Source organism: Symphodus melops, assembly GCF_947650265.1.
Source record: "Symphodus melops genome assembly, chromosome: 15".
NCBI classification, from domain to species: Eukaryota; Metazoa; Chordata; class Actinopteri; order Labriformes; family Labridae; genus Symphodus; species Symphodus melops.
In genome coordinates this window covers 16,435,328-16,461,613 of record NC_136705.1, presented here as the reverse complement: position 1 = coordinate 16,461,613, position 26,286 = coordinate 16,435,328, and the positions used below count along the sequence as shown (strand labels likewise).

The following is a 26,286-nucleotide window of genomic DNA, read 5'->3' as shown; positions in this document are numbered from 1 at the left end:
CAGAGATTAGAGAAACAGAGTCGCGCAAGTTCTTGTAGTTCCAGTTTAAAAATCAAGTTAAATATGAATCCCTTAATTTGTATAATTGAATTGTGTTTCTTAAATATGTGGCTTTATAACTAATCTTCCAGTCTTGTGTTTTAATTCTGCCTTTTATTCAAAGTTTAATTTTGAGTCTTTTTTTCCATTAAACTCCTCTCACAATTCATTCTGTATCGCACAGAAGAATAACAAAATAGAAATTTAAGGATGAGGAAAAACACTTTATAATCCATATACTGTAACTCTAATCTATTAACGCCTTCAAGGACTTAGTATCCTGCCAGTATGCAGGGCAATTCAGTAAATGTGTGTGTGCTGAAAACGTAACAATATTGCCTCCCATCTACAATATATGTTTTATTTGTATATGTGGACTTCGTTCATAATAATACTTCTATAAAAGAAATCACGTAAGAGGCAGTCTTGCGCTATGAAAGACATTCACAATTTATCACTGCATACATCAAAAAAACAAAGTGGGTCTTGCAGGAAGATGTAATCAAACTGAATATGCCATTTAAAGTGTAACAATTATTGTAAAGAGTTTTGCATATAGAGTTTAATACAGGCAATAAACTGTTGAAGTTTTACACTTATAACTATAACAATAGTATAGAGCACAGAATTACTATAAATCAAAGCAAACCCTATGCAGAGTGTAGACAGGGTGAGCATGCTGTAAAGTATTTATAGTTGAAGAATGTACACACCTGAGAGCGTAGGACTCCTGGGGTCTTAACTGATGACTGATTTAAAGTTGATCTGAAGCTCTGCTCTCTGCCTGTGGTCCGCCCCCCATACAGCTCCCACAGGTGAGAAGACACTGGCAGGCCTACAGAGGCCCACGTGTACAGCTGCTCCTCCTGCACGCAGATAACAATACAAGTCAGTGCATATGCTGTAAATGAGGTTAGATGTTTGTTCTTAGAACTTAAAGATCCCACCAGGGACTAGTTCTCACTGTATAGAGCAAACAGTTGTGCACATGGTGGGATGCACCATAATTAAAGGTTAATAACATCCACCAGGGGAGGCAGTGATATGGTAGCAATACCTGACAGCTTATAGTGTGGAAACAATCATATTGCCTTACTTAGGGGTTTCATTTCTCCAATTCCTACAGAGCTAATTGTATAGTAAAGATACATACGAACATGTGGAGAATGCAAAGGAGAATGTCGATTTAAACTGAGTTGTTGTTGTTATATGCTATGCTCATTTATTCATTGCACAAACCCTATTTTTCAAGCTGAATGAGGTTGGTGGAGTGTTTTAGTTTCAGGGGTATGAAGAATAAGAAACACATCACTCTCAATGTACGACAAACAGGAGATGAGGAAGAAGAATGGATATTTTAGGACAGGAAAATGGAAAAAGAGAAGAAAAAGGTGGAAATGAAATGAAAGATGGAATAAAGCAAATAAGGAAACATAGTTTGAAAGTTAATGGTGAGGGATTTAATGGAATATATCCAAGAGAGATTGTTGTGAGAAAGAGAGCAACAACAAAGACATCCCATTGTGAAAAGCAACAGCAAAGGTTATTCTTGGTCAAGTTAAATAATGCAGGACTCAGGGCCAAATCCTAGACTGAAGAAGATAGAGACTGTGGAAATGCGCACGCATGCACGCAAACACGCACGCACATGCACACACACATTCTCTCTCTCTCTCTCTCTCTCTCACACACACACACACACATCGACAAAAGAAGAGTATGGGCATTGGTCCAATCCTGACATGGAGAGCTTTTAGCTGGGGAAGAGCAGCCCGAGCTCAGGGCACGTGGAGTTGTTACATAACATGGTCAGCAGATGGTCTACGCAAGCACAGATGTGTGTGTGTGTGATGTGTGTTTGCATTTGTGTGTGACTAAGAGTAGTGTCACAGGGACTGCTTTAATCCAATCATGCAAGGAAATGCTGGAACATGTATACTGTCCGAGGCTCTCCTTATATAAAGGAAGTATGCATGTGGCAAGGTTGTAGATAAAAAGAAGTGCCCTGCAATGTACTGTACATGATGTGAGCAGAACAGAATAAGAAGCATATTTAAGGAATGCATTCATGTGAACACCCTTAGAGCATGCATGATTTGTATATGTATGGCCTCTCTTTTTTATGTTCATATGTCATTTGTTTGGACTTAGTTATGCATATTTGCCCCTTCATGTTCTTAAATGTCCATGCAAGTTCATCTGTGGGGGAGGTGCATTGAGCAGCCAGCACTAATCTGTTTACTTTCAGTGGTATTAAACTGAGAAAAACAACAAGATAGGAGTCTAAAGACAGGGCAGCCATGAGTCCCCATGGTCCTACATATGTTCCGCACAGTTCTTTATTCACTTACATTTACGATATATGTACAAGCTATATATACAAGTCTGATGTGTTGTGAAAGATAACTTTTTGTAAAGTTTACCATAAAAACATGTTAGTGTTAAAAAATGCAAAGTATTCAAATAAAAACATTAAGTATAGGCCTACAGTTGAGGGGGAAATAATTCCAATAGTTTTGTAGGTATTTGCTACATGGAATATAGATTTGTATTTGTTCAGTTGCTGTAAAGATAGGCCTAAATGACGGACAAAAAAAAATATTCACACTACAAAAAATGAGACCACATATAGTCATGGCTACCTCCCAGTATTTATAACAAGGTTTGAAAAAACAGGTTTGACATACCTAAATTGTGAGCTGTGCATCCTTAATGCTCGTGTACTGGAGAAATTAACATAAATTATAATAATCCAAATCCAAATGTATTCCAATGCAAAACTTTAAAACCAGGTATCTCCATTGATGATATGCTAAAATAGCATTGATTAGGCTACTCAGGCTAGTGAGCAGCCTTTCTACCTCTACTTTAGAAAGCAAAAGTGTTTGTGCCTAATTTCTTAAATTTACCAACATTTATGTAATTCAGATGGGTGGATCCAGTGACAAGGATAATTTGATAGGAATGGCTCCAACAGTGGCTGTGGTGAACAGAGGGGAATGTGATGCATATGAGATGTCTGAACCAAGTATTACAAGGATGGAGTATGAAAGATTCATGAAATTTGTATCCATGCACATCTGCTCTCCATATAATTAGAGGTTTATGGGAGGAATTACAGTAAAACAGCAATGAATATAGAAACATAGATAGGGTAAGCTTTACATGAAGCTGATGACTGTATATCACGTTAAACTACAGAACATTGTTGGAGGTTATCATCTATTAGACACATGCTGCCTTTTACCTGGCCTAAAGGTAAATCACTTTGATTGGAGAATGTCGAACAAGATTCATCCCAATGTGGTAGCTTTAGGCAGAAATGTAGCTGGGTTATAGTAGCTGAAATTATTGTCTTTTGAAGTGTAAAATGTTGACCTTTCTATTCGTAACAATTATAATAGTTCCCTTGTAGTAGGCTATCATAAAAATCATTGCTGCACAGAAATGTTGTGTTTTGTCTTGTTTATTAAGACTTTATCTGGACAAAAACCTCAATGACGTCAGTTCATGTTAGGACGATATCATGCAACTCATGCCATTGTTTTTGTGAACTAAGTGTGGTAAAATTGTAGATAAAGGTCTTACATTGAAGACTGTGGATACAGTGCTTTCACCATGTAGCTCTATGGCGCTGTCATTGAAGGGGTGCAGCAGACCTTGGACCAACATTCGTTGACAGAATGCCTTCGCCTCCTCTTCTGCAGAGTCACTTCCATGATGTGTGCACAGCCGGTCCAACAGAGTACGACCTGACAACAAAGGAGAAGTGAAGTGGAAGAATACAATTGAACCAAGAGGCTCCATTTTTTTTTTATTCTGGAGAAGAATATTCAGAAAAATATAAGCTGTACTTGTACTTATTTTTGGATAAGTCAGCATATAAAGTAGATAACATGTTATATAAAGCAAAGGCTAAAAAAGAAAACTATCAGTTTCAGATGTGATAATTAAACACCTCCACATGCAAACTCTCTTCACACCGTTTACATGTGGGTGATAAGACAAATGGTGTTACTGTGCAGTGCAAACATTTACAAAAGCTAAATGAAATTCAAAATACAAGTTAGCAGTAAATCTAACTGTATTCTTTACTTTTTTCAAACTACTATGTTTTGGTGGATTAACGTGTGTTCATGTTACAGCATTTATTCACTCGTACATAATGCACTGAAAAACACTGTAGGCTATATTGTGTCTGATTACTGAATGACAAGATTGGTCATAATCTCCAGATCCCTGAGCAGGTTTTGGATCCCAGATAAGAAAAATCTGGTACAAGCAGAAGCCCACATAACCAGTTGGAAATGTCTGACATCAAAGTCTTCAAAGAAAAAGTGTCCAATACTTAGAAAATAAGCCATGACACAATGTTCGATCAGACCAGCTTGATATTTAAAAAAAACCCATGTGATTCAGGAGAAAACACAAAATGAATGAATAAGCTTAGTCATATGACTATGTATCATGTATCCAATGATTGGAGTACAGTGAAGTCAAGTTTGTGATGTAATCCACAGAAACAAATACAACCGTTAAGACTCATGACCTGGAATTACTCTTACATGAATCCAGAGTCATATCAGTTTACTTCCTGTCATTTAAAGACTGAGTTATGTAATCTGTTTCAGTGAATGTGTTATTTTTAAACAATTCAATGTGATTTTTGTGCTTCTGGACTTGACTCTACAACCCCTCCTCTCTCCTTTCACATCCTCAGACATACAGCAACGTCTAAACCACATGAACTGATCGGCACAGCATACAGCATTTCCTACTGTAGCATGAAATGTTACACAGGTCAAATGTGGTTGGTTGTTTTAGGTTTATTAGACCTCCTTTACTTGGCTCCAGTAAATTAACCTGACGAAATGTGAATGGATTTCATATCAGGACTTATTTTTGTCATGCAGATAAACTGTCACTTTGGTTTAACATCCCCAAATGTGGACTGTGTGTGTGTGTGTGAGTGTGTGTCAGTGCATGTGCTGTTTTTTGTGTCTAGTGGAATGAGTGAATGGTATCGCCTCGGGTGGGTGGCAGTGTTGTCATTTTGTCCTTTGATTTATGGGCACGGGCTCAGACATTGGAGAGCAGCTGAGCTTTTGAAAGGCACTTCAGTAGACATGAAAACAAAGTGTCATTGTTTTATTAGAACAACCCTTTTGTTCTGAAGACACTTCTCAATAAAGAACCACCACTGTTTCATCATAATTTTCATGAGCTTGAAACAACAAGTTGTTATTCAAGCTGTCCTAATGTTTGTAATGTCATAATTTGTAAGTCATTAGAAATTAAATTACGGGGCAATTACCATAATGATTTCACAGCAGCATTGCATAATCACTTAATCTAAAATGAGGACGGGGTTTAAGACCAAGCAAATACAGTTAAATTTACCAAATCAGGGATTCCAAACAATAAGTAATACATTTGACAATTCAAATGTATAGAAGTAGTCTTTGTTTTTCCCACCATGATGCTTTGTGAAAGCAGAGAAGTATTTAGAATTAATGATTTTCTACCACATTTAAGGAAAGTCTTGTGGCCCAAAAACAATCCTATCATCAGTTGTGGCTTGTATTCACTAAAATATAATTATGTGTATCCTTTATGCCATAGAGCTTCAACGTTATAAACAAACGATGAACATGCTTTACTAAATCCAACCATTACAGTGACAAGTTTCAATCATTCTGTGTAAAATTGTTTATTTTTATCAATTCCTTAACATATAACATCCACAACAAAACAAATTAGTTATTTTGTTTTAAATACTTGCAAATTACACAGCTATTTGTGTGTACTGTGTATCATTTGTGTCTATTTGTGTGCTACTTGAGTGTACTTACTTTTTCTTGAAGTTTTGCATAAGCAAGCTTCACTTCTACAGTTGGGTACAAGGGTAATTAACCTGAATTTTTATACCATGAGGAATTGATGTCAATTGTTTTAGTATTTTTGATGGGATATGGTGACAATAGAAACACAGATATTATAATTATTAGCCTTATTTTTGTTTCTGGTCTTTATGAATAGCCATACAAAGACTCGGGTTTAATATGGGCTTCATCCAGTAGCTGATGATAAAGCATTTTTGTTCCATATTTACAGGTGCCTCTTCATTCATGTGTTTCACTGGGGATAGACCTCCTGGCACCTTTCCATTCATATTTTCCTTCATCCACGGAACATTTCATTGGCTAAAGTCCCCCCAAACCCTCCCATACAATCATAACGCTCCACAATACAACTACTTCTGTATTACCTTACTTACAAGATGAAAGGATTATTATTATTTATTTATTTATTTTTTGGGAGGGGGGGGTTATTTCACTACGTTTGTATGAATATATTTAGATTTAATCGCTACCACAGAAGAACAATACTATCCAGCATGTTGGGGGTCCATGTGGCGTTATGTTGTTAATGACTATTGTAAAACTTACCCATAATAATTTAGAGAGAGCTTAGTGCATTATTAACAGGTCTTGATCTCTACGAATGATTTTAATGCAAATACACAATTGAGCTACCTGTGTGATATGTGACTCACCAGAGAAGACATCCAGGTAAGGTACTGTGGACATGGAACTCTTCCGTCCATGATGTGCTCTCCTGGAGCCCAGAGTCCAGTAAATCCCACTTGCTTGACTCTTTTCTATCGTCTCAGACTCTGAGAATTTGGCTCCATCACCCTGCCTTGCTCTTAGCTCCTCCAGCTCTGTGAGCCAGTCTGTAGACACACCGAGTGGCCCAGCAATGGAGCAGGATCTTTGCTTGTGCCTCCTAAACTGCTGGGCCCTGTTGGAGTCCACTGCACCAATGGTGACATCTATCTTCCTGGGCACATTGGGGCTGGTAATGGGAGAGCCAATTGGAGAGGTGAGTTGCCTAGTTGTGGTTTTAACATAGGAGGGGTGGACTGGAGGGTAGAGTTTGACAGTGGATGACGACTTCCGTCTCGGCTGAAAACCAATGTCTGGTGTTAGCTGACTAAAAGACATACTACTCTTCCTTCTTTTTAGTGACAGGAAGTCTCGTCTTCGAATGTCCTCCTCCTCAGCCTCCCTCTCAATTGACAAGTCCATGCTACTCACACTCTTGTGACACCCAATCGGACCTGCTCCTGCCACCACAGGATCCAAACGGACACATGGCACACTCAGATTTCCCTGACCCCCCTGCAAAATGGGGCTCTCCAGGTCATCCTGGGGCTCCTCAGCACTCTCGTATGAGGTGTTGGTGGTGGTGGTAGTTTCAGGGAAGCTGTATGTGCTGTTTGTTTTGGGAAAAATGCTACCACTGCTTCTTTCTGTGTCTGGTGTGGATGATGGTGGACCACTCCCACTTAAGGATCCTGGACCAGATGAATTCCTTGACATGGGTATTTCGCAACTGTCGTTCTCTAATTTCTTATTCATTTCTAGAGGCGCACATTCTCGAGGAACAGCGGGAGAGGAAACATCTGTATCCACATTAGACCACAGCTCAGATGGTGTTTTCTCAGATGGTTTGTCCCTCTCAGTGATCAAACTTTCAGCCACCATTTCCAGTACCTTTTCGCTGGCAACACATTGGTCTCTAATGGCCTGCTGAATGTCAGAGAGCAGGTCTTCATTTTCAGCGGCTGCTGAGTGAAAACTGTAGAGGTCAGCATCTGATCCTGAACTTGTTTTCCGACAAGTTTCTTCTACCACAGAATGGTGACTCTCTGCAGTCAAGTGGCTTAGATCCCCCTCGACATCTGATAGCAAGTCAATCTCGTCAGCTGACAGACTCGCCTCTACACCAGGCTTCAGCCCTGATTTGCCTGAGGGCGCTGACCTGTCATCGTCCAGCACGTCATCCTTGGACAACCCCTTGGCCTTTGATAAACTCTTCCTGATCTTCATGCCAGAAAACACAGAAACCTTCGATTCTGACTTTGACTTCTTCTTATTGCTATTTTCTCCTCCTCCCTTGCTCGTCTTACTTTGGGACTTTTTAGATTTCTTGTCCACTTCCCTCTCGTCAGCATCACCATCACAGGCTGCATCCCCTGCTGCTCCACCATGTCCCGCTCCTTTCTTCTGCTTTGCCTCCTGGTTTCCCATGTTCCTCAGCAGGCGGACACCCTTGGCTAACAGGCCATGCTGCTGGGGTCGAAGCTGCTGGGCATGCTGTGATTTCTCCGGGACTACTGCTGGTTCTCTGTCGGTCAGAGCCCTTTCAGAGATATCTGATCCCTGCTGTCTGCCCACCACAGTTAGAGGCAGCTGTGAGAATGATGCTGCTTCCCCCAGTGCTGCTGATGCTGATTGTGAAAGTAGGAGGAGACTGGCACTGACAGCCGCGGGCTCTCTACCACTCACTCCCCGCTCTGCCTCCCTCCTCCCCAGCTCATGCTCGCTCACTCTCTGATCCTTACTCCCTTTTTGCTCCTCCTCTCTATCCCCATCTGCTCCTGCATGCTCTACCGTCTTGCATAACGGGTTGCTCTTTGAGCGAGCAAGGCGTTGATGCTCTGGAGTGCTCTGTCCTTGTCCAATTTCGACCGCAGTGGAAAGAAATTGCTTTTGATGCTGCTGCTCTAAAATGCATTGTTGTTGCTGCTGTTGTAGACTCAGGAGTGAGTGCTGTTGTTGTTGTTTCCGGAGGATGTTGGTAACACTGCTCTTCCTCCTGCCTTTGAAAGTGGTGGTGAAGAAACTCTCTTTAAGAAAGGGCACTTGGGTCTCCACCGTCTTAATAGTATGCATGATAAACACTGTGGATACGAACAAGGTGGTGAAGAGCTAGAGAGATTAAAGTAAAGAAAAAGGAACAAGTTCAAATCATATGAATGCATTTGTTATCGAAGCTTTGTGTTGCATTAAAAAAAAGAAAAGGTATTTTATTCTCAGAAGCCTCATGAGGTAATGGTAGTGCATTGTTTATAGGCTATCATAGGAAACATTTTTTTTTTTTTTTATACTTATCGAGGTCCAAATGTTATAAGCTCCATTGCATGTTTCATCACAACAATATGTCTATTACTACCACCCGACAAAATATGAAAGCTACGCTGTGATTACCATTATTCATAATTCACAGTAACATATTTATATGATAATTGAACTGATTGGTCTATAAATGAACTAAATAATCTAAAGTAACCAGTCTGAAGAAATTTCATCAGAAACTTGCTTGATAACTTTTTGCTTTTCAATGACAGAAAAAAGCATAACGTTTCAGGTTCCAGCTTTTTAGATTGAAACACTTATTAGGATAAACGGATAATTCAATCTAGATCGTATTGGCATACTTATCCTCGGGAAAAAATAAATAAAAAAATTGCATTGAAATGATTTTACAAATCACTCTTGGTATTTTCATTTAAAAAAGCAAAGATTTTTGACACTGACAATACCTTTGAATGTTTCCAGATGACAAATTTAGTTTATATTAAGGGGAACAGAAAAGTAGATGGCCAACATTTCATTTTGTGAGTATCTCTTCAAGTTAGCAGTGCTCATGTCCAAACTAGTTCAAGTATCATGTCCGAAATCAAGGCATACATGATTATCAATGTTTATGAGTAGATTACAAATACAGAGGAGCCATTTAATGTGAATTAAAACAATGTTTGTCACATTTCATCACAAGTAAGCAATTTCATTTACCTCTTTAAATTAAGCAAGGAAACACAGAAATACACATACATTTTAGAAATAGGAATCTTACTGGAAAGGGAAAATGCAAGCTCACATTTGTTCGAGGATAAGTTAAAACACAAAGCCATTTTTGGCCAAATAGTCATATTTAACCTCAATTGAAAACAGTATGGATAAACCTGCCAGTTTGATTTAAAAATGTACATATTATAAAAACACAGTACTTGCCTGACTGACGGAGTCTCCTCGAGGTTTCAGCACTGACTGAATAAAACAACACAAATGAGTGTCTGTCTTGTCTTATGAGCCACTCCTTGCCCGGGTCACATGAAGTTGGTATTTTTCTCATCACATGTCTGGTTTTCTTGGCCATCTCCTATTAACGCTGTCTGAGACTTCCCCTCACTGACTTCAGGCTTCTTCATGCATACAGAACGGTTGAACAGTAAAAGGCCACATCTGAATGTGGTTCTGGTGAGAATTAGATGTATGGTGCTAATGCTCTGTTATGAATGAATGTGTGCTGGAATTTAAATATTGATTAGTAAAAGTCCTGAAAAACTCCACACAAGATATTTAACATTTCATTACGTTTTCCAGTTTGTGAAACAGTATGTCGCTTTTTAAACCAAGTTGTTAAATTAGTTTCAGCGGTGTCCTCTCAACAGTTGCAGGTACCAATCATGTGTGTGAACATCTCACTGAATAATTTGGAATGCCCCGGGTTCAATCCCCAGCTTCTCCACTCCTGGGGACAGCAGTAGCTCAGTCTGTGGGAACTTGGATTGAGAACTGGGGGTCGTCCGTTCAAGTCCTGGTGACCAATAGAGTCAAAACGGAAACATAGATTTACAAAATAAAAATAGTTCATGCTAGGTGAAAATAGAAATATAATTAAATTAAGACAATTATGTAAATGACACAATCATAAATTGCAAAAGGAACATTTAAGTCAAAGGGCTGTTCATTGACTTAAAATATATGAATCAATGTGAAAAAAAGGAAATTAAACAAAGATTAGATTTTGCTTGACAATCCTGATGTGCAAATACAAAAATCTTTTATTATGCTGTAAATGTAATTAAGCGTTAGCACACCGAGTTGCAAGCAGTAAAAATATTCTAAACATGACAGGCATGGAATTTTAACACCAGCTAATAATACATACCATGTGTGTGATAAATATATACTTATTTTTTATATTCCAGTTGTATACATTTAGTGTTTCCACTGCCTTTAATGTGTTGGGCAATGTAGAAGATTTCAGTGTGGCAAATAACCATCAACTTAAGAAATAACATGATGAGCATTACAAGTTTAATTCAAAATAACTCTTTTGTGTATGCTTTTCACCCATTTTCTGTAAAGTAAATAGAAACAGTGTGAACAACAATAAAAAATACGGAATTTTAAAATATTGTTTCTTTAATTGCTTTTTTGACTTCAATTTGGCAAAATTGGATTTGTGATACTGCAATGTAAAAATTGGACTTACATCAATATAGCCTTGACAACAGGTCTTTCTAACACCACTAGAGGCTGCCATTGCTCTACCAAAGAGGGTGTCCTTTTACAAAGAGCCACAGATGTATAGTATCTTATTTTAGAAATGGAAAAGGTATTGTAAAGTCAAAACACACATCTTTATAAATGGACATATTTGTGTGCAATAAATCACTGTGTATCAAGTCAGAAATATCCAAATGTACACAAAGAGCATATTGTCATCATATAATCATAACTTGTGACAGAGAATTGCAAGTACATAAAAACACAACCAATGTACTGTTTGTCTCCACCATAAAAACCACAAGAATTACATTGAACACAACAGCAGTTCACTAACCGTAGTGCCACAAAAATATTCACAACTCAGATCATCAGAAGATTTATTTTCAGACTGGCTCAAAATCTCAGGAATATCTAGAAACCCAAAGATGAATATCACAAAATAACAGATCTCTTTTGACTGAAAGTAAGGACACAATTTAAGAACTTTTTTTTTTCATATTCAATCAGACACAGGAAAGCTATAACCATGTAGAAAGGCAATTTACAGAAGTTCTGATTAAAACAAATGCCAGTCAAGAGGATGGCACGTCAAATCAGTACTGTGAAGAAGCCTAGGAAAACAATAATTTTCTGTCTCGGCTTTCAGTGACGTTTTACAGATACACTGTTTTGTTTGAAATGCAAAACCACTCTGCACATTACAGATCTAGCTACCCACAGAGAGAAATGATAAGAAATTTTAATCCCCCATCCCCTTACAAAGATATATTTTACCCTTTTGTCAATTGCACTTCAATAGTTCCCCTGCAAAGCATTTAAAAGCCCTTTTCTATCATTTTTACCACTCATCAGTTCATTTTCTCTTAGCTGTACTTGTATGAAATGGTAAACAGTTCTTCAAGGAAAGAGGGACAGTACTCATCTCTGGACCTCACCTAATACAACCTGTTACGCATACAAACAGCTTTGCTAAATGCACAAACACACACCTTAAGACCACCACAAAGGATTCCTGTGCTTGACATACCAGTATAGAAATACATCAAGAATTTCTGAGCAAAGAAACTCCACATAAACATCAATAAGGTTGTCCTCCATTTTCCGTGTCCTATGTTTTATCTTTAGATCTTGTGTTATCAACAGTCCAGACTATTAGTCATTTACGTGGACTCCCTGGGAATCCTTTTATGGAAGACCACTGACTGCCTCTGCTGGAACTGCAGTTTCCTCCTTTTTTTCTGATCCCAGCGACACATCAGTATCATCTTAAAAGTTGAACGGAAAGTCTTGTTGCACAATGCATAACACATTGGGTTAACTGTGCTGTTGACGTAGCACAACCAGTACCCTACTTCCCAGAGGGTTTCTGGTATGCACTCTTGGCAGAAGGCATTGATCAACACCATGATGTTGTAAGGTGTCCATGTGATGATAAAAGCAAAGAGGATGGCACTGAGAGTTTGAGCTGCCTTCTTCTCCTTCACTAAGGACATGCGCTTCCTCTTTGTGATCTGGGTTCGAGCCCGGGCAGCAAAACGTTTTGCCATAGCTGCCTCTTTGAAAGACATTGGGACAGAAGGAGATTTAGTAGCAGTGCTGGTGGTAGTACTGTCAGTGGTAGTAGTTGTTTGGGGACCATCCAGAGAGCCTTGGTTAGAGTTAGGCTGGATGGTAGGCATTGACTGAATCTTGTGTGAGCAGAAGCGTTGGTGATAGTTCTTTTCTAAACTGTTTGTTCCCTCATTTTCGGGAGTTTCAGCAGTGGTGTTGGTGGTGAGAGTTGAGATGCTGTCCCGGTTGTACTCTGCTCCCCTGAGAGGATCTTCCTCTGAGGCTGCATCCAGATCTTCGCATGATGTAAGTTGTGAATTTACAGCAGCTTTTATACCAGGTAGGCTGAGAACAATAGAGAAAATAGCATGACTCTGTGAAATCATCTCTCTGCCCCCACATTCCTCATCTTCTGAAGACCCAGATTGGTCCAATGACACTGCTGCATCAATATTGTTCCAGCTATCACTGCTGCTCTGGTCTGGATCACGCTCACCATGTCGAATACTACCAGGTCTCCAAGAACGTACACCAGGCCAGCAATGGAAGCGGCCAACCAGCTCCCGACATGTGTTCCTCCTCCTTGACAACCTGGTCAGTTCGTAGCTGCTACAACTTCTCGAGCTTCCTGTTTGGTGGACAAAACGGGCTCTGCCTCTCCCACCATTCCCACTTCTACCTCCTATCCCACCACGGACCCCTGAACCTTGCAACCCAGCTAACTCTTTTGAACGGTTCTGGGTCTCCTTGTAAATGCGCCAGTATAGAACACTCATTATTGTCACAGGCAAGTAGAAAGCTGCAATTGCTGTGCAGAAGGTTATAGTGGGCTCTGAGAGAAACTGGATGTAGCATTGATTTGGGGGAACTGTCCTTTTCCCCTCAAAATACTGCCATAATAGGATGGCTGGGGCCCACAGAATAAGAGAAACAAACCAGGCTAGGCCTATCATGATCCCAGCTCGCTTAGTGGTCCGCTTGGCACGGTAGGTCAAAGGCCTTGTGATTGAAAAGTAGCGATCAAAGCTGATGACCAATAAGTTCATAACTGATGCATTGCTGGCCACATAGTCTATGGCTAGCCACAGGTCACAGGCCCAGTTGCCCATGGCCCAGTAACCCATAACAAGATATGCTGTGTAGAGGTTCATGGAGATGACCCCGATGATGAGGTCAGCCACAGCTAAGCTCAGCAGGAAGTAGTTATTGACTGTCTTTAGCTGGCGATTAACTTTGAAGGAAACTACTACCAGGATATTTCCGATGATGGTAACAAGTGACAACATGCCTGTAAGCAAGACAATAAGAACAACCTGCCAAACATGCCCACCACCCAAGGAATCAGGGGCCACAGTTCTGTTCCCATTTTGTGATTCTAAAGTCAGGTTTAAAAGCGTGCTGGTGGAAGTTAAATTATCATCCAGATTATTCACGTGAAAAAACTGCCAGGGGCTAGCGCCCGTTACTCCTTGGTGGAGAGCGTTGGATTGTGGGTAGGCTCCGTCTGCTGGGGTTGAAGTGTTTGCAGTCAGGAAGAGACTGGGGTCTGTGCTGTTTGAGCTCATAGTTATGTCCTGGCATATTCTAGAAAGAGGACAGAAAGGGAGAGCAATAGGTTAGAAATGGAAATATGGGGGAGGAAAAAGGGACTTGGCAAAATAGAAAGAATGGAGGGGAAGGATAGAGTGTGAGAGGGAAATTAAGAAAAAATACATGAATACAAATAGTTCACATTTCTTTTCATATCCAGTAGGTGATGCTAGAAACCTATTCTACAGAGCAGGGTCACTGAGAAGACATAGATGATTGGGTCTCATGTTTTATCCTGTTTGACAATCACTGATGAATCACTCTGTAAACCCATATAGAAAATTACAACTGAACATTTGAATATACAAGACTTGACAGCTGGATGACTGCAGATAAAACGTGTCTATTAACACCAAGCAAATCGCAAAGGCACGTCTTTTTTATCATAAGTGTAGGGATTTCAACTTGAATAACACAAAGCCTGGGACATGTGTTTCACTCGTCAGATCAGTGGTGGGTAAAACTGGTGGTTAAAATGTAGCTTCATTGTACTGTCGGTTTCCGCTCTGGCTTTATTTCTTCGTCAGTTGAACAGTTTTCTTGTGATAGGCCTATTTTTTGTGTTTAAATTGCTTTTCTGATGGATGGGTTAGGGACTATGACCCTGAGACTATGACACTGAGACACTAAGAAAATGTTTGTCTACAGATACTATAGGCTATATGATAAAGACCTCATCTTTAAGTATAATATTACACAAAGTAAAAAAAATAGGGAGGAAAAAGGGAGATAAATGAGTTGAGGAAGCTCTCCAGGACCGTGGGAAATTTCGAGCATTTCGAATACAATGTTTTTTGGTCTAATTTTCATGATACAGATTTTTAATTATTTTTTCATCAGATCTGATCTAGTGTACAATGATACATCAAAGAAATCAGCAATGTGACCGATAGATTTTAAAGCTTGCTAAAGACAAAATACAGTGGTTAAACTGCAAGAGCTAACAGGAGTATGATCCTGTATGTGATGCTGTTTGGTATTGGATTGAAGATCACAACAGAAACACTAACAACAAACAGAACATCCTGCTGTTTTTGTCAAAGCAGTTCTTCTTAATTGGATAATGACGTTAGGAGATGTCATTTTGTAAGGCAGCATGTGTGATTCAATTCAGTTTTTGCTGTGCCATAATTAACAATTACTGTGGGGTTTTTCATTTGCTTGTATATTTGGGTTTGTTTTGACACACATGAAAATTCCTGACAACATAAAGTCAATTTAGAAACACCAAGTTAGAAAATAACTGGAAGATTATTAAAAAGTACAAATTATTATGACATGGATGAAGCTCGGTCACTTATATTCACATACATCAAATTAAAACTTGAATGTTTACATGATTGCTGGAGTTTTTTAAGATATGTTCAGGATGATATCATGGTGTACTTTCTTACTTTCTCTCTGTTGGGAAACTGTTTAGTATCACTTTGAAATATGGCAAAAAACTGATTGATTCATTGAAGATCAAATGTGATAGAATAACGTGCAGCATTGACCTCAGGGTCTCTTTTTTATTGTGAAATCTCTTAAATTTACAACACAGTTTTTTTTCAACCTGTCATCAACCTGAGCCAGTAAATGTTAAGGGGAGCAACTAATGAGCTGTTAGCACGGACAACAAGTACGATTATCTTACACCAATTACACACATGTACAAACAAATACGTGTGCAGACCAACAAATGTGAGCAGAGCAGGACCAAGTAAAACAACAATTTCATGTTTCACTATTTCACCACACAGCAGGTATTTTGGGGCACCTGTGTCTTTGGATAATCTCAGACATCCCATGGAGCTTTTAAAGAACCCATGTAGCCAGCAGCGACTCACACAGTTTGTGACACTGAGCACACACTGCCACTACTGTTATCAGGAGAGTCTCTGCTATCCCTACAGGAGACTCTACTGAATCCATACATACATAGAAAGAGTTTGCTTACACATATGCATTACTTTGTTAAATAAGCATGCACATACTTCCACCTTTTACAGCATCTTATCTGCATTGAATCATAATGTACATGCATAGAAACTCAAATAATCAAAGGACTACATCTAATTTGCAATGAAGTACAGGATATGAGAAACAAAACCAGAGGTAGAATGTTACAAAAGATCAATCTCCATGTGTCTGTGTAACAATAACTTCTTTATTCAGCAAACTGAAAAGCCTCTTTTGAATACAAAGTCGTATTGTAACTTTTGGTGAAGCAAATTCGTTTGAGCATATGAGACAGAAATGTGTTGCCAACAAGTGTTGAACATCTTTTAACTAGGTTATGAGAGCCTGTGTGAAGAAAACAGGCCTAACAGGAGGGAATCAGTTTTCCATCTGCTCCCTTTACTAGATTTAAAAACAGGGGTTTACAAAATGAAATTAGAAAATCAAAAAAAAGAAAGAAAAAAAGACAAAGTAAAGTGGAGTGTTTTGTGTCTTTTTATTTGTTTTTTGTCTCATGTCTCTCATGTGCTTTCTAGTCACTGATCTCAGCCTCAACACAGCAAGTGTTTGGTCGAACTATGTTCACTTTGTTGTTTGATTAATATGGTTATAATATATAAAAAGCTTATTTGTTGTCTGTGATATTGGCAGAAGCTTGATTTGGTCTTTAACTTTCCTTTTGTCCGTTTGTGAATGAATTCAAATCATTCAATTAATTTGATTTTTATTTTAAACTTAAGATGTCTTTATTCTCTCTACTTAAAATAAGTCTATTATTATTATAATTATTATTATGTATTAACACAACTACCCACCTGTACATTGTGTACGAGCGAATCTGCAGACTATGTCGGAAAGCGGTTGACAGTGATCATGCAGCTCAACAACAAACTTCTTTCATCATCTTTAATTCAACCGCCACACATACTATGAAGCATATTAAAATCTGTCACCAATTACATCAGAAATGATATGTTACCAATTCAAGTAGTCAAGAGAGATGATTTCGATCACACGCCAGTTTAGAACAAACTAACTAAAATGTCAGATAATTTCAGCAACACTAAAGGAGAGAAAGATGCTTGTCTTATCAGTGCTCTCAAACATTGTGTATATGTAAATATCTGTCAATATGTGTGTGCTGTTTATTCATGACTCAATTTTCCTGCACAACATTGACTTAAACCAAAGTGAAAATATTTACAGCACACATGGAACAGCTAAGCCTAGCTGCGGCCTCATACTCCAATGCTTAATGACCATACATTTACATTTGTAGTCCTCTGAGAGCAGAAACTGGCAGCACAACAGAGGAAGAGTGGCTTTTGTTTTGTTTGTTTTCCCTGCAAAATGGATCCGATCAAGGCATTTTCAGATGGAATCTGTATGCAGCAGATGACAACATGCTTTTCCAACATGGGTGGCCTAGCTCAACCTCTGACAACCAGATTTTACGCTGAAGCCATTATAGTGTCCATCTCCCTCTCCCAGTCCACACTGAACATCTTAAGTCTGACTCCAAGGCATGGAGCTGTAATGGATTCAGATACAAAGAGAGATCGATACTCGTTTACTGTGTTGCAACACAACGTGTTCCTTGACATTTTTAGGCATTTGTCCCAGCAGGGTTGGACAGCACAATCCAAGTTGGGTCCAAGCAGCCATCTAAATGATTTGGTGCCTCACGCATTGGCCATTTAAGGTTTCTATTTTCAGCAACTAATCTAGCAAAGCAATGATACAGCCAAATGGAGGAAGGATGAGTTATATGGTCAAGTGCAAGTAAAGGTTAAAGCTGCTATAATTTGCAACTTGGTCACTTTGACTTTGTGTCGCATACCTTCAGTTAAAGTATACTAATCTACAAGTTTGATATTGCAGTAGAAAATGGAGGTTAAACAAAAAGATGTTTATTGAAGGAAAAAAAGAACACTGTTAAAGGAGCAATATGTAACTCTGACACCGAGCGTTTAAAAATGGGTACTGCTAATCTTCAAAACATTGGAGAGAGCTGTCTCTCCATGCCTCCTCCTCCCTAGAGCTGATCGCAGGTTGCCATGTCACAGACACTGAAGCTTCAGTAATTAGCCAGCTCTGCATCAGTTATCGAGAACTTTTTGCGTTCTAACAACTCTCCATTTTCCCAAAGCATTTTCAACAATCATCCTAATTTTGCCACTCTGGTCGTGGAGCTTATTAGAAAATATTTAGGCTTTTTGGTCAGGGAATAGAATCAGTTGTATCTGAGTTGGTTTTGCATGCCTGCTTTTATTGCTTCAACTCCTGTTGGTTTGCCTGACAAACCAAGGGGCTTTTAAAACCACCTGCACTTCTCTGGAAGGAGGACATATTGTCTGCTGACAGAGAAGCCAGCACTTCAACACACATGTCCTTAATTTCTGAAGATCATGGTAAGGTAAAATTACCATCAGATGATATCATTGGACTTTTAATAATTTAGTCTTACTGTGCTTATGTTGTGCCTTTTGTAATGTGTACTTCTTGCTGGAGCCAAACGCAAAAAAGAAAAACAACTCAGGCAAAATCAGCGTGAACACAATAAAGAGATGCTTCCAAACAAGGCCAACGAGACCCAACGTCCAACACAAAACAGAGAAGAGTCTTTGAATAGCCTACTGATAGAGTGGCTGTGAGAAACTCATCAACAACAGGAGCGTCTGTAGATTTGGTAGATGAAAGAGATTTCTGTCATTGGCAATTTCAATAGAGTGACGACATATTGGATGCACATATTTAATAAAACCAACAGATGCAAGCAACGGCTTTGAGATTACAATCACTGGCTGTGCAGGGTTCTCGTTGTCATACAGTATGCAGACTGCTGTAATATGGTAAGAGGACAGTCAGTATGTTCGAGAGGCAGAGCTTCGTATTACCCAATGTTGTAATCAAATTAGGTCTCTTATTTACATAAACTAGATCATCTCAGTCTCAAACATTGTGCATACTGATAGAGTATAAAATGTAAAGAAAAAGGACGTTTGTTTCAGGGCAAAATGGCAGATTTACAATGCGATGCAATACAGTTTATTGTCCCCTTGGGGAAATTGGTCTTGGACTCAAAGTTCTGCCAAACATTCGGCTGCTTTCACTCTAATCAACCAAATTCACACAAACAAAAAATGCACATACCAATACAGAGCAACACAGGCTCGTACTCAGGGTTGAGGAAGTGAGAAGGGTCAGACAACACTCTCTGTGCCAGTCTGACACGGACCATCTTGGCTGTAGGTAGATGTTTTCAGTCCTCCCCATCACCTTCTTGGCAGTCAGCACCAGATGAGCAAGCTTATATTTCAGACATTACAAAGAGATCCGGTATCTTAGGATACTCTTTTACACGGCATGAGAAAACTAAAATATGTTCTTATGGTCAACACCAGACACCCTAAGTATCCAGGAGTTTTACAGCTAAACAGATCTAGATGTACAACAAGATACCTGTAGGGGCTGACCGATTGATTCTTTTGTCATAGATAAAAACAAAGGTATGATCCAGATTGTGGATCTAGCACCATCGCCTTTGTTTTAATCACATTTACAACAAGGTAGTTAGCATCACACCACTGAACAAAAGTCTGTGCCGAAGTGAAATATGATGAGGGGAAGGTAGATGAGGTTTCCTCAGACTGTTACTTTTTTTTCCAACGCTGCAAACTGTGACATTTGGTTGTCAAACATCAAAACCACTCTCCCAATGCACTTAGTAGACTCTCAAACAATTTCAAACATCCATCTTTTCCACCAGCAAAAGACGATTGTCTCCTCTGATAAAATATAAAGAGAACTTTGTATTTTCTATATGTATTATTCTAAGTCAACACAATAATCCACTAAGCTCTATATCATAACACTGTTTTGTGACATGTGTTTAGTGCATGTCTGTTTTCAGAGTCTTGATTTAATACAGGCCGTAACAGATGCTGATAATCCTACAGAAGATTGTAGATAATGCCTCTCATTATGACAACGGATTATCTTTTATATCTTTAGTTTGATCTTCAAAACTTAAGGATAGAAGGGATGGTCATAGTGGATATAGTCGTCATAAATATAATTCTCAATAATTATTGTATGTATTGTATTACTTTTTCAATTACAGAGAAGGTTTATAAAGAAGTATGTAAGTGTTTGCCTTCACTCTGAAAAAAAATAAAAAATGACTTTGCGGTTGCACAGGATGTGCTAAAATCTATCACAAGCTGCTGCTGATGGGGTTTGTTGCCAGAAGATGGTGACAAGGGTTGTGAAACAGCACAAGGCCATCTGTCAGGTACTCACTGCTGACAGGAACAAACACTTAGTGCCTCCTTGGCAGTAGATAGACCTGCTGGAGCCCATGAGCGGTGTTTCAAAAGTCCACTCTTAAGGTTCACAGATTTCCAGGCAGATCTTAAGTGACTGTGTTATTATGTGAAGCCTTAACAGCACCTCCAAAAATCAAAGATGTGAAACCTGCAGATGGACACTATCATGGTGTGCCAGTGAGAAATATGACAAAGAAAAGATGACTTACTGGACAAGACATAAACAATCAGCGCTATGTGTGATGGTGGTAGGTGATGATTGTTTCGAAACTTCAAGATCACTTTTTCGAAGAAGCTGTGGACGAGGAAGCGGAGCCAACTGTTCTAGCTCTACCTGCCAATAGTCTGAGGCTATTCAGCTAAATCTGTGCATTTCTGCCAGATGGTGAACAATCTGAAAGCAATTAAGTGAAAAAAAACAAGTTTTGTAACCGTAAAGTTGCACTATGTAGATTTGGTAGTGAAATTTGGAACACTTTTTAAAGCTTAAAGCTACCACGAGAGTTACGATTTCTTGCACTCCACCATAACTTCTCCGAAAGCATTTTATCTTCAAACAGTGTTCCAGGGACCACATCTTCCTCTGAGGACAGATTGCATATAGAGTTCTGAACATATACCACAGAATCTCCAACTTTCACATTGCTCTACCAAAACTACACAGTGCACCTTTAAAAAGCTACTCTTTAAAGCTCTTGTGAGGAACTTTCACTTTGAGTCAGTTTTGACGACAAATCTAAACTGCTACTGTAACCTCTTTTCCATCTTGTCTCCTCCTGCTTTGTTTTACCTTTCAAATGTATCTCTGATCTAATATGCCATAAAAAAGGGTGGTTGGGCAATGAGCAGTTAATCACCTTGCAAAATTTTGAGGCATTAAAAACAAACATGATTTTGATGGTCTGCTTTGCTTCTGTATTTGTGTGCTGAGAGGGATCACAATATAACAGGGAAGCTTCAGTGTTTAGCCAGCTCTGCATCTGTCTAGAAGCCTTTCTTTGTTCTAACCTCTTAGGATTTTGAAAAAAGCATCTCCAATATTTATCCTAGTTCTACCCCGTATACTGTTCCCGAAGATTACAAAAAAAAAAAAAATGCAGAGGCTTTTTAGGTAAGGTACAATCAGTTTTATTTGAATCAGTTAGCCTTTCCGCTTGTATTGGTGCCACACGTTGTTTATAGCAAACTGAGGGGCGCCCAAAATGTTTGTGAAGGGGTGCCTTAAAGCCGGCTATTTCGCTTCTCAAAACAAAACAAAAAACATTTGGCACTGGAATCACAACTGAGAAGGATGAAATACTGGGTGCTACATTGTTGACAGAAAAGTCATCCTTCAAAAAAATAAAGTGAGGGAGATTTATTTTTTTTGTTTACATGTTTCTTTTGACAAGGAAGATTAAACCAAACAACAAATGACACCCTCTGAGTTCAATGAGGAAATCCTGTGAAAATTCACCCATGTCTCTTTGATTACATGCATCATATGTCCAATAATACCAGAAAATTCTGGAGTGCGAAATGTTTGCCTGAACACATTCGATTTGTTTACAAAATTATCATGGCATTACGAGTGGGGAACATCTCCATCTGCTAACACCGTGGTGACTTTTAGAAATGTTGATCCCTGCAGCTGTCTCTCAAGTATACCCATTCAAATGTTGGTTTTAGTGTAATCACAGTCCATGTGGCAAAACATTCATCATTTGCTTAATTTATTAAATATGTCAGGAAACTCTGTGCCATTGTACAGGAGCCAGGGGTCAGATGAGAACACATTCAACTCCACATATCGGTAGGAATTTGGATGCATCTAAAAGAAAAAAAAGGCTTCTTTACGTCTAACTGTCAAGAACTGTCCATCCTGAAGATGGACTAGAGTATACGAATCTGTTACCTGACAGCACATGACATGATATAAGAGTGAGAGGATAGCAAAAATTGGAGGATAAGCAGAGGGGGTAAAATAAAATAAGTCAGAAAAAAATGATAGCTAATGTATTGCACTGGATGAAAAGACCATGGTGGATAATATACAAAAAAATGGTCATAAACTAAACTGAGACAAATATTGCTGTAGCGAAACATTCATATCCCTCTGTTACAGCCACTGTCACACACATTGTTCTATTTGTACACAATTGGACATACGTTTCCTGTTAGGATGTGACTTTGCACCAGCTATTGCTGAATGAACAACCAATTTGTTGGTTTTTGCTGTTAGTTTGAGCAAATGGTGTGACCAAATTCAGATTTATATTGCTTCAGCAACGCTGAGACAATCACAGTTTTATGTTGCTTGTTGGCTTCAAATGACTTAAATGTTACTGAGGTCAAAGGGGGTTCTCAGTTGTGTTCATAGATATTGCTTTACAACCCTAAAAGCAATGTAGTGACTAGAATATAATAAGCTTATCACCACAAAACAGCTTGGTAATGACTCTTGGTTAAGGTAGTATTTGTCCATAAGAAATGTTAAACTTTCCTATTGAAAGATGCATGATAACAAAGAATTGAGGACAAATATGCCTCCCTTCCTTCTTCTCTAATCCTATTGGCGGTATCCACATTTCATGTTCAACCAATTTTCAATAGACTGTGGTTTTCCCACTTAAACGATGCTCAAATCAGAAGCTCAAGTGTAGTGAAGCAGATTAAAGGATCACAGAACTTGTGGACCCACACACAGTAGGTTGTGTCTTGCTGCCATAATAAAGCTAAACACAACTCAGGACAAAATGCACCCCCAACACAATCGCAGCAGATGGCTGTTCAACATAAAACTGGTTCTGCTCGAGGTTTCTGTCTGTTAAAAGGTTTAATGATAATGATTAATGTTTTATGATTTTGTCCTTGCCGGAGTTACCAATGTTGCAAAGTGCTGGTTCTCTGTAAGTTAAATAACAAGAATATAGTCTAGAACTGCTCTTTTTGTTAATGTCTGAGATCAGACTTATTTTGAATTGGCGCTGTGCAAATAAAGGATTGATTGACTGATTATATCTATGGACATTGTTGACCAAAGCAAAGCATCGGTGAGCAGTCTGCTGAAGCCAGCCCAGATGAAACTGTTTAAATAGTTGTGTAATAAGTTATTGTTTAATTAAACACACTACTTAAGTTAAATTTTCACACTTCTTGATTTTTGTCAAGACACTTGTTATTTAAATTGTGAATGGAATAAAGTAAGAATCTTCCCTACAGTCATGTTCTTATTTTAATAACTGTTTAAAGCATTAATTTACCACAATAGCTGAGATCTCAATGCTATCAAGCATGAGTCTTGCTCTTTTAGCGGAAAGTGGAAATGTGATGTGTGTAAGCTCTCCTGTCTGGAGAGAAAACCAGGACTTGTGTCTGCACAATGGAAGAACTCATGTAAGTCCCTTAATACCAGGAAGCAGCTCAGCATAATTATTCTGCCTAACCTTGTTTATTCTCCTTTATGACCGTGGGCAGCCAGGAGATCTGTTTTTATTGAGGTGTCTCTTCTTGCTGCAATCCAGATTACTGCAGCAGAGTGTCTGAGTCCTGCTTACACTGGCACCAGCAGCCATAAACAGAGGGCAGTTTGACGGGAGCATAGTCTGATAAAATAAAATGCAAGGAAGAGGAATGACAATCAGCTTGAGAGGTTATGCAGAGTGCCATAGGTTGGCTAAGCATCAAGAGAAACATGATACGTAAAAAATATTTGCTGTATCAAGATAAGACCCATGGACAAAACCCCAAAGAAAAACTTCCAAAACTTCAATTTTAAACGTGTGTTCCCCTTTTCGCTTTTATTAACTAAAAGTTACATTTGTGTGTAATTTCCTGTAAATCAGAACATCTCAAGCATATTTAGCAATCATGTCTCCAACATTCAATATTAACAACATTTCAATCATCCTTGATGTTCCGTTCAACATTTAATTCCAATATAGGAAGTGATTAAGGATGCTCACTTTGTCACAAGAAACCCGGGTCTATATCCTGCTTAATGTTTTAGAGTGTTTCAATATTTAACAAGGCCATGATCTGTCCCAAACCTTAACAGTGTAATTCTTTTGTTGTCACAAAGAGCTGAATCAGAACATTTTTTGTAAGGACAGTATACGAATGTCTTTAAACAGACCGTCATCCCCAGAAAATGACAGCATCAGTCTTTTTCTTCCTGAAAACCCCAAAAGTCAACTTGCAACTGGAATCACCAGTTAAAGTTTCAAATACCTTTCATCAAGGTTTCACCACATGTGAGCACAACTCCTTAATGAGTTGTTTTGTGTTGGAGAGATAGTCTAAGCAGGAGCTGATCACATCAAACAAGAATAGCTGAAATGTGTATGTGTGGACTGTTCATACTACAGACTGTTCATATTTGGTAAATGTTATTTTGTGGCCAAATTTTGTGGCCTCAAAGACATGACATTGAAGTTCTGCTTAACTAACTTAATTTATTATTTTGTATTTCTGTGGGCATTTTGTGTTTGTTGGAGATGATTGTCTAATAGGCTAAAAATATTCAAAAGTTGGAAATAAATTACAGACTAAAGTAATAAGGTGCACATGAGTTTGTTTTTAACATATTAAATTTGTTTGTTTATTGAATTATTGCTTTTAGATTGCTTTGGTAGTTTTAAAAGCACAGTTATCCTGAATGGTAATTGGTACATTTTCTTATTTAAAATTGAGGAGTTCTTATCTTTTTGATATATTGCTTGAAAAAAAAAATTCTTGACCTGCGAAAGAGTTTCACACAAATGAACTGAGCTACTATACAGCAGTATGAGCATACCTTTTTTTTTTTCTTCACAGACCTCAGCTGTGGCATTAAAGTAGCTAGGTGTGAGGAGAATAAACCTCCTTGTGGAAAGAGAGGTAGGTTGTTGTTTTGCTTCCAGGAGGCTCAAGGGATTTCACACACATCCTCACCTCTGTGGTGGGTCTCTACTTTTTGACAGCCTCAGTAACAAGCTGCTGGAACTCTTTAGACATGTAACTCTTAGACACTTAGACATGCCTGTGTAGTATGTGTGTATGTGAAGGCAAGAGATGGGGAAGAAAAACAGAGAGGCACGAAGAGAAAGAGGCAGTGGAAGAATGGCTCAGGAATATGCCAAAGAAAAAAGCTGCAACCACTTGAGGATGACTGCACGGAAAACGTTAAAAGTGAACCTTTCTTTCATACTCACAGTAAATCTAAAGCTGGATGAGGTCCAATACGTACCTGTGTTTTAAAACAAAAGCTAAGTTACTGTCATTGAATTTAAGTTGAGTTTAGTGGAGGGTGTCATATTAGAGCAGAGAGCAAAATAAACCACAAGCCTGTGCATTAAATTTCCAGCTGTGACAGCTCCATCCTAACAATTCCCACAATCCAAACTATGAAATACCTCGCTCAGAGAAACAATGTCCTTTCGTGTGAGGCCGATTTCAGGCCTGACCCTTCGCCTCCACTTCTTATGCCTGCAGTATAAAACAACCCTACACAGATGCTATACACATGTACAGTAAATGATAGGCTATTGCGATCAATCCTTAAAAGGAAGTTCAGCCATCTGTTCATTGAACAGCCTCTTGTAAGAGAAGGAGCGGGAGAAAAAGCACACACTCGCTTCTGTGTAAACATGCTTCAGCAGGAGGAGAGGGGTCTTTAGTGGCTGAGGAGATGAGGGTGGTGGGGGGGATTCAGGAATATGAGCAGGAGAAGG

General features: G+C 38.8%; 2 protein-coding genes across 3 annotated transcripts in view; both read right to left on the bottom strand.

The window, feature by feature from the left end:
- Positions 1-9,046, bottom strand: part of fmn2a (formin 2a) — a 39,062-nt gene extending 30,016 nt beyond the window's left edge. The window contains exons 1-3 of the mRNA XM_079362806.1: positions 6,596-9,046; positions 3,628-3,791; positions 753-905 (exon numbers count right to left, since the gene is read on the bottom strand). Coding sequence (XP_079218932.1) covers positions 753-905; positions 3,628-3,791; positions 6,596-8,780 — 2,502 coding nt within the window. The 5' untranslated portion in view covers positions 8,781-9,046. The remainder of the gene's footprint in view (positions 1-752; positions 906-3,627; positions 3,792-6,595) is intronic.
- A 2,035-nt stretch (positions 9,047-11,081) lies between these two features.
- Positions 11,082-26,286, bottom strand: part of chrm3a (cholinergic receptor, muscarinic 3a) — a 94,809-nt gene continuing 79,604 nt past the window's right edge. For both annotated transcript variants that reach the window (XM_079363535.1, XM_079363536.1), the window contains exon 3: positions 11,082-14,321. In XM_079363535.1, coding sequence (XP_079219661.1) covers positions 12,347-14,302 — 1,956 coding nt within the window. In that variant the 5' untranslated portion in view covers positions 14,303-14,321 and the 3' untranslated portion in view covers positions 11,082-12,346. The remainder of the gene's footprint in view (positions 14,322-26,286) is intronic.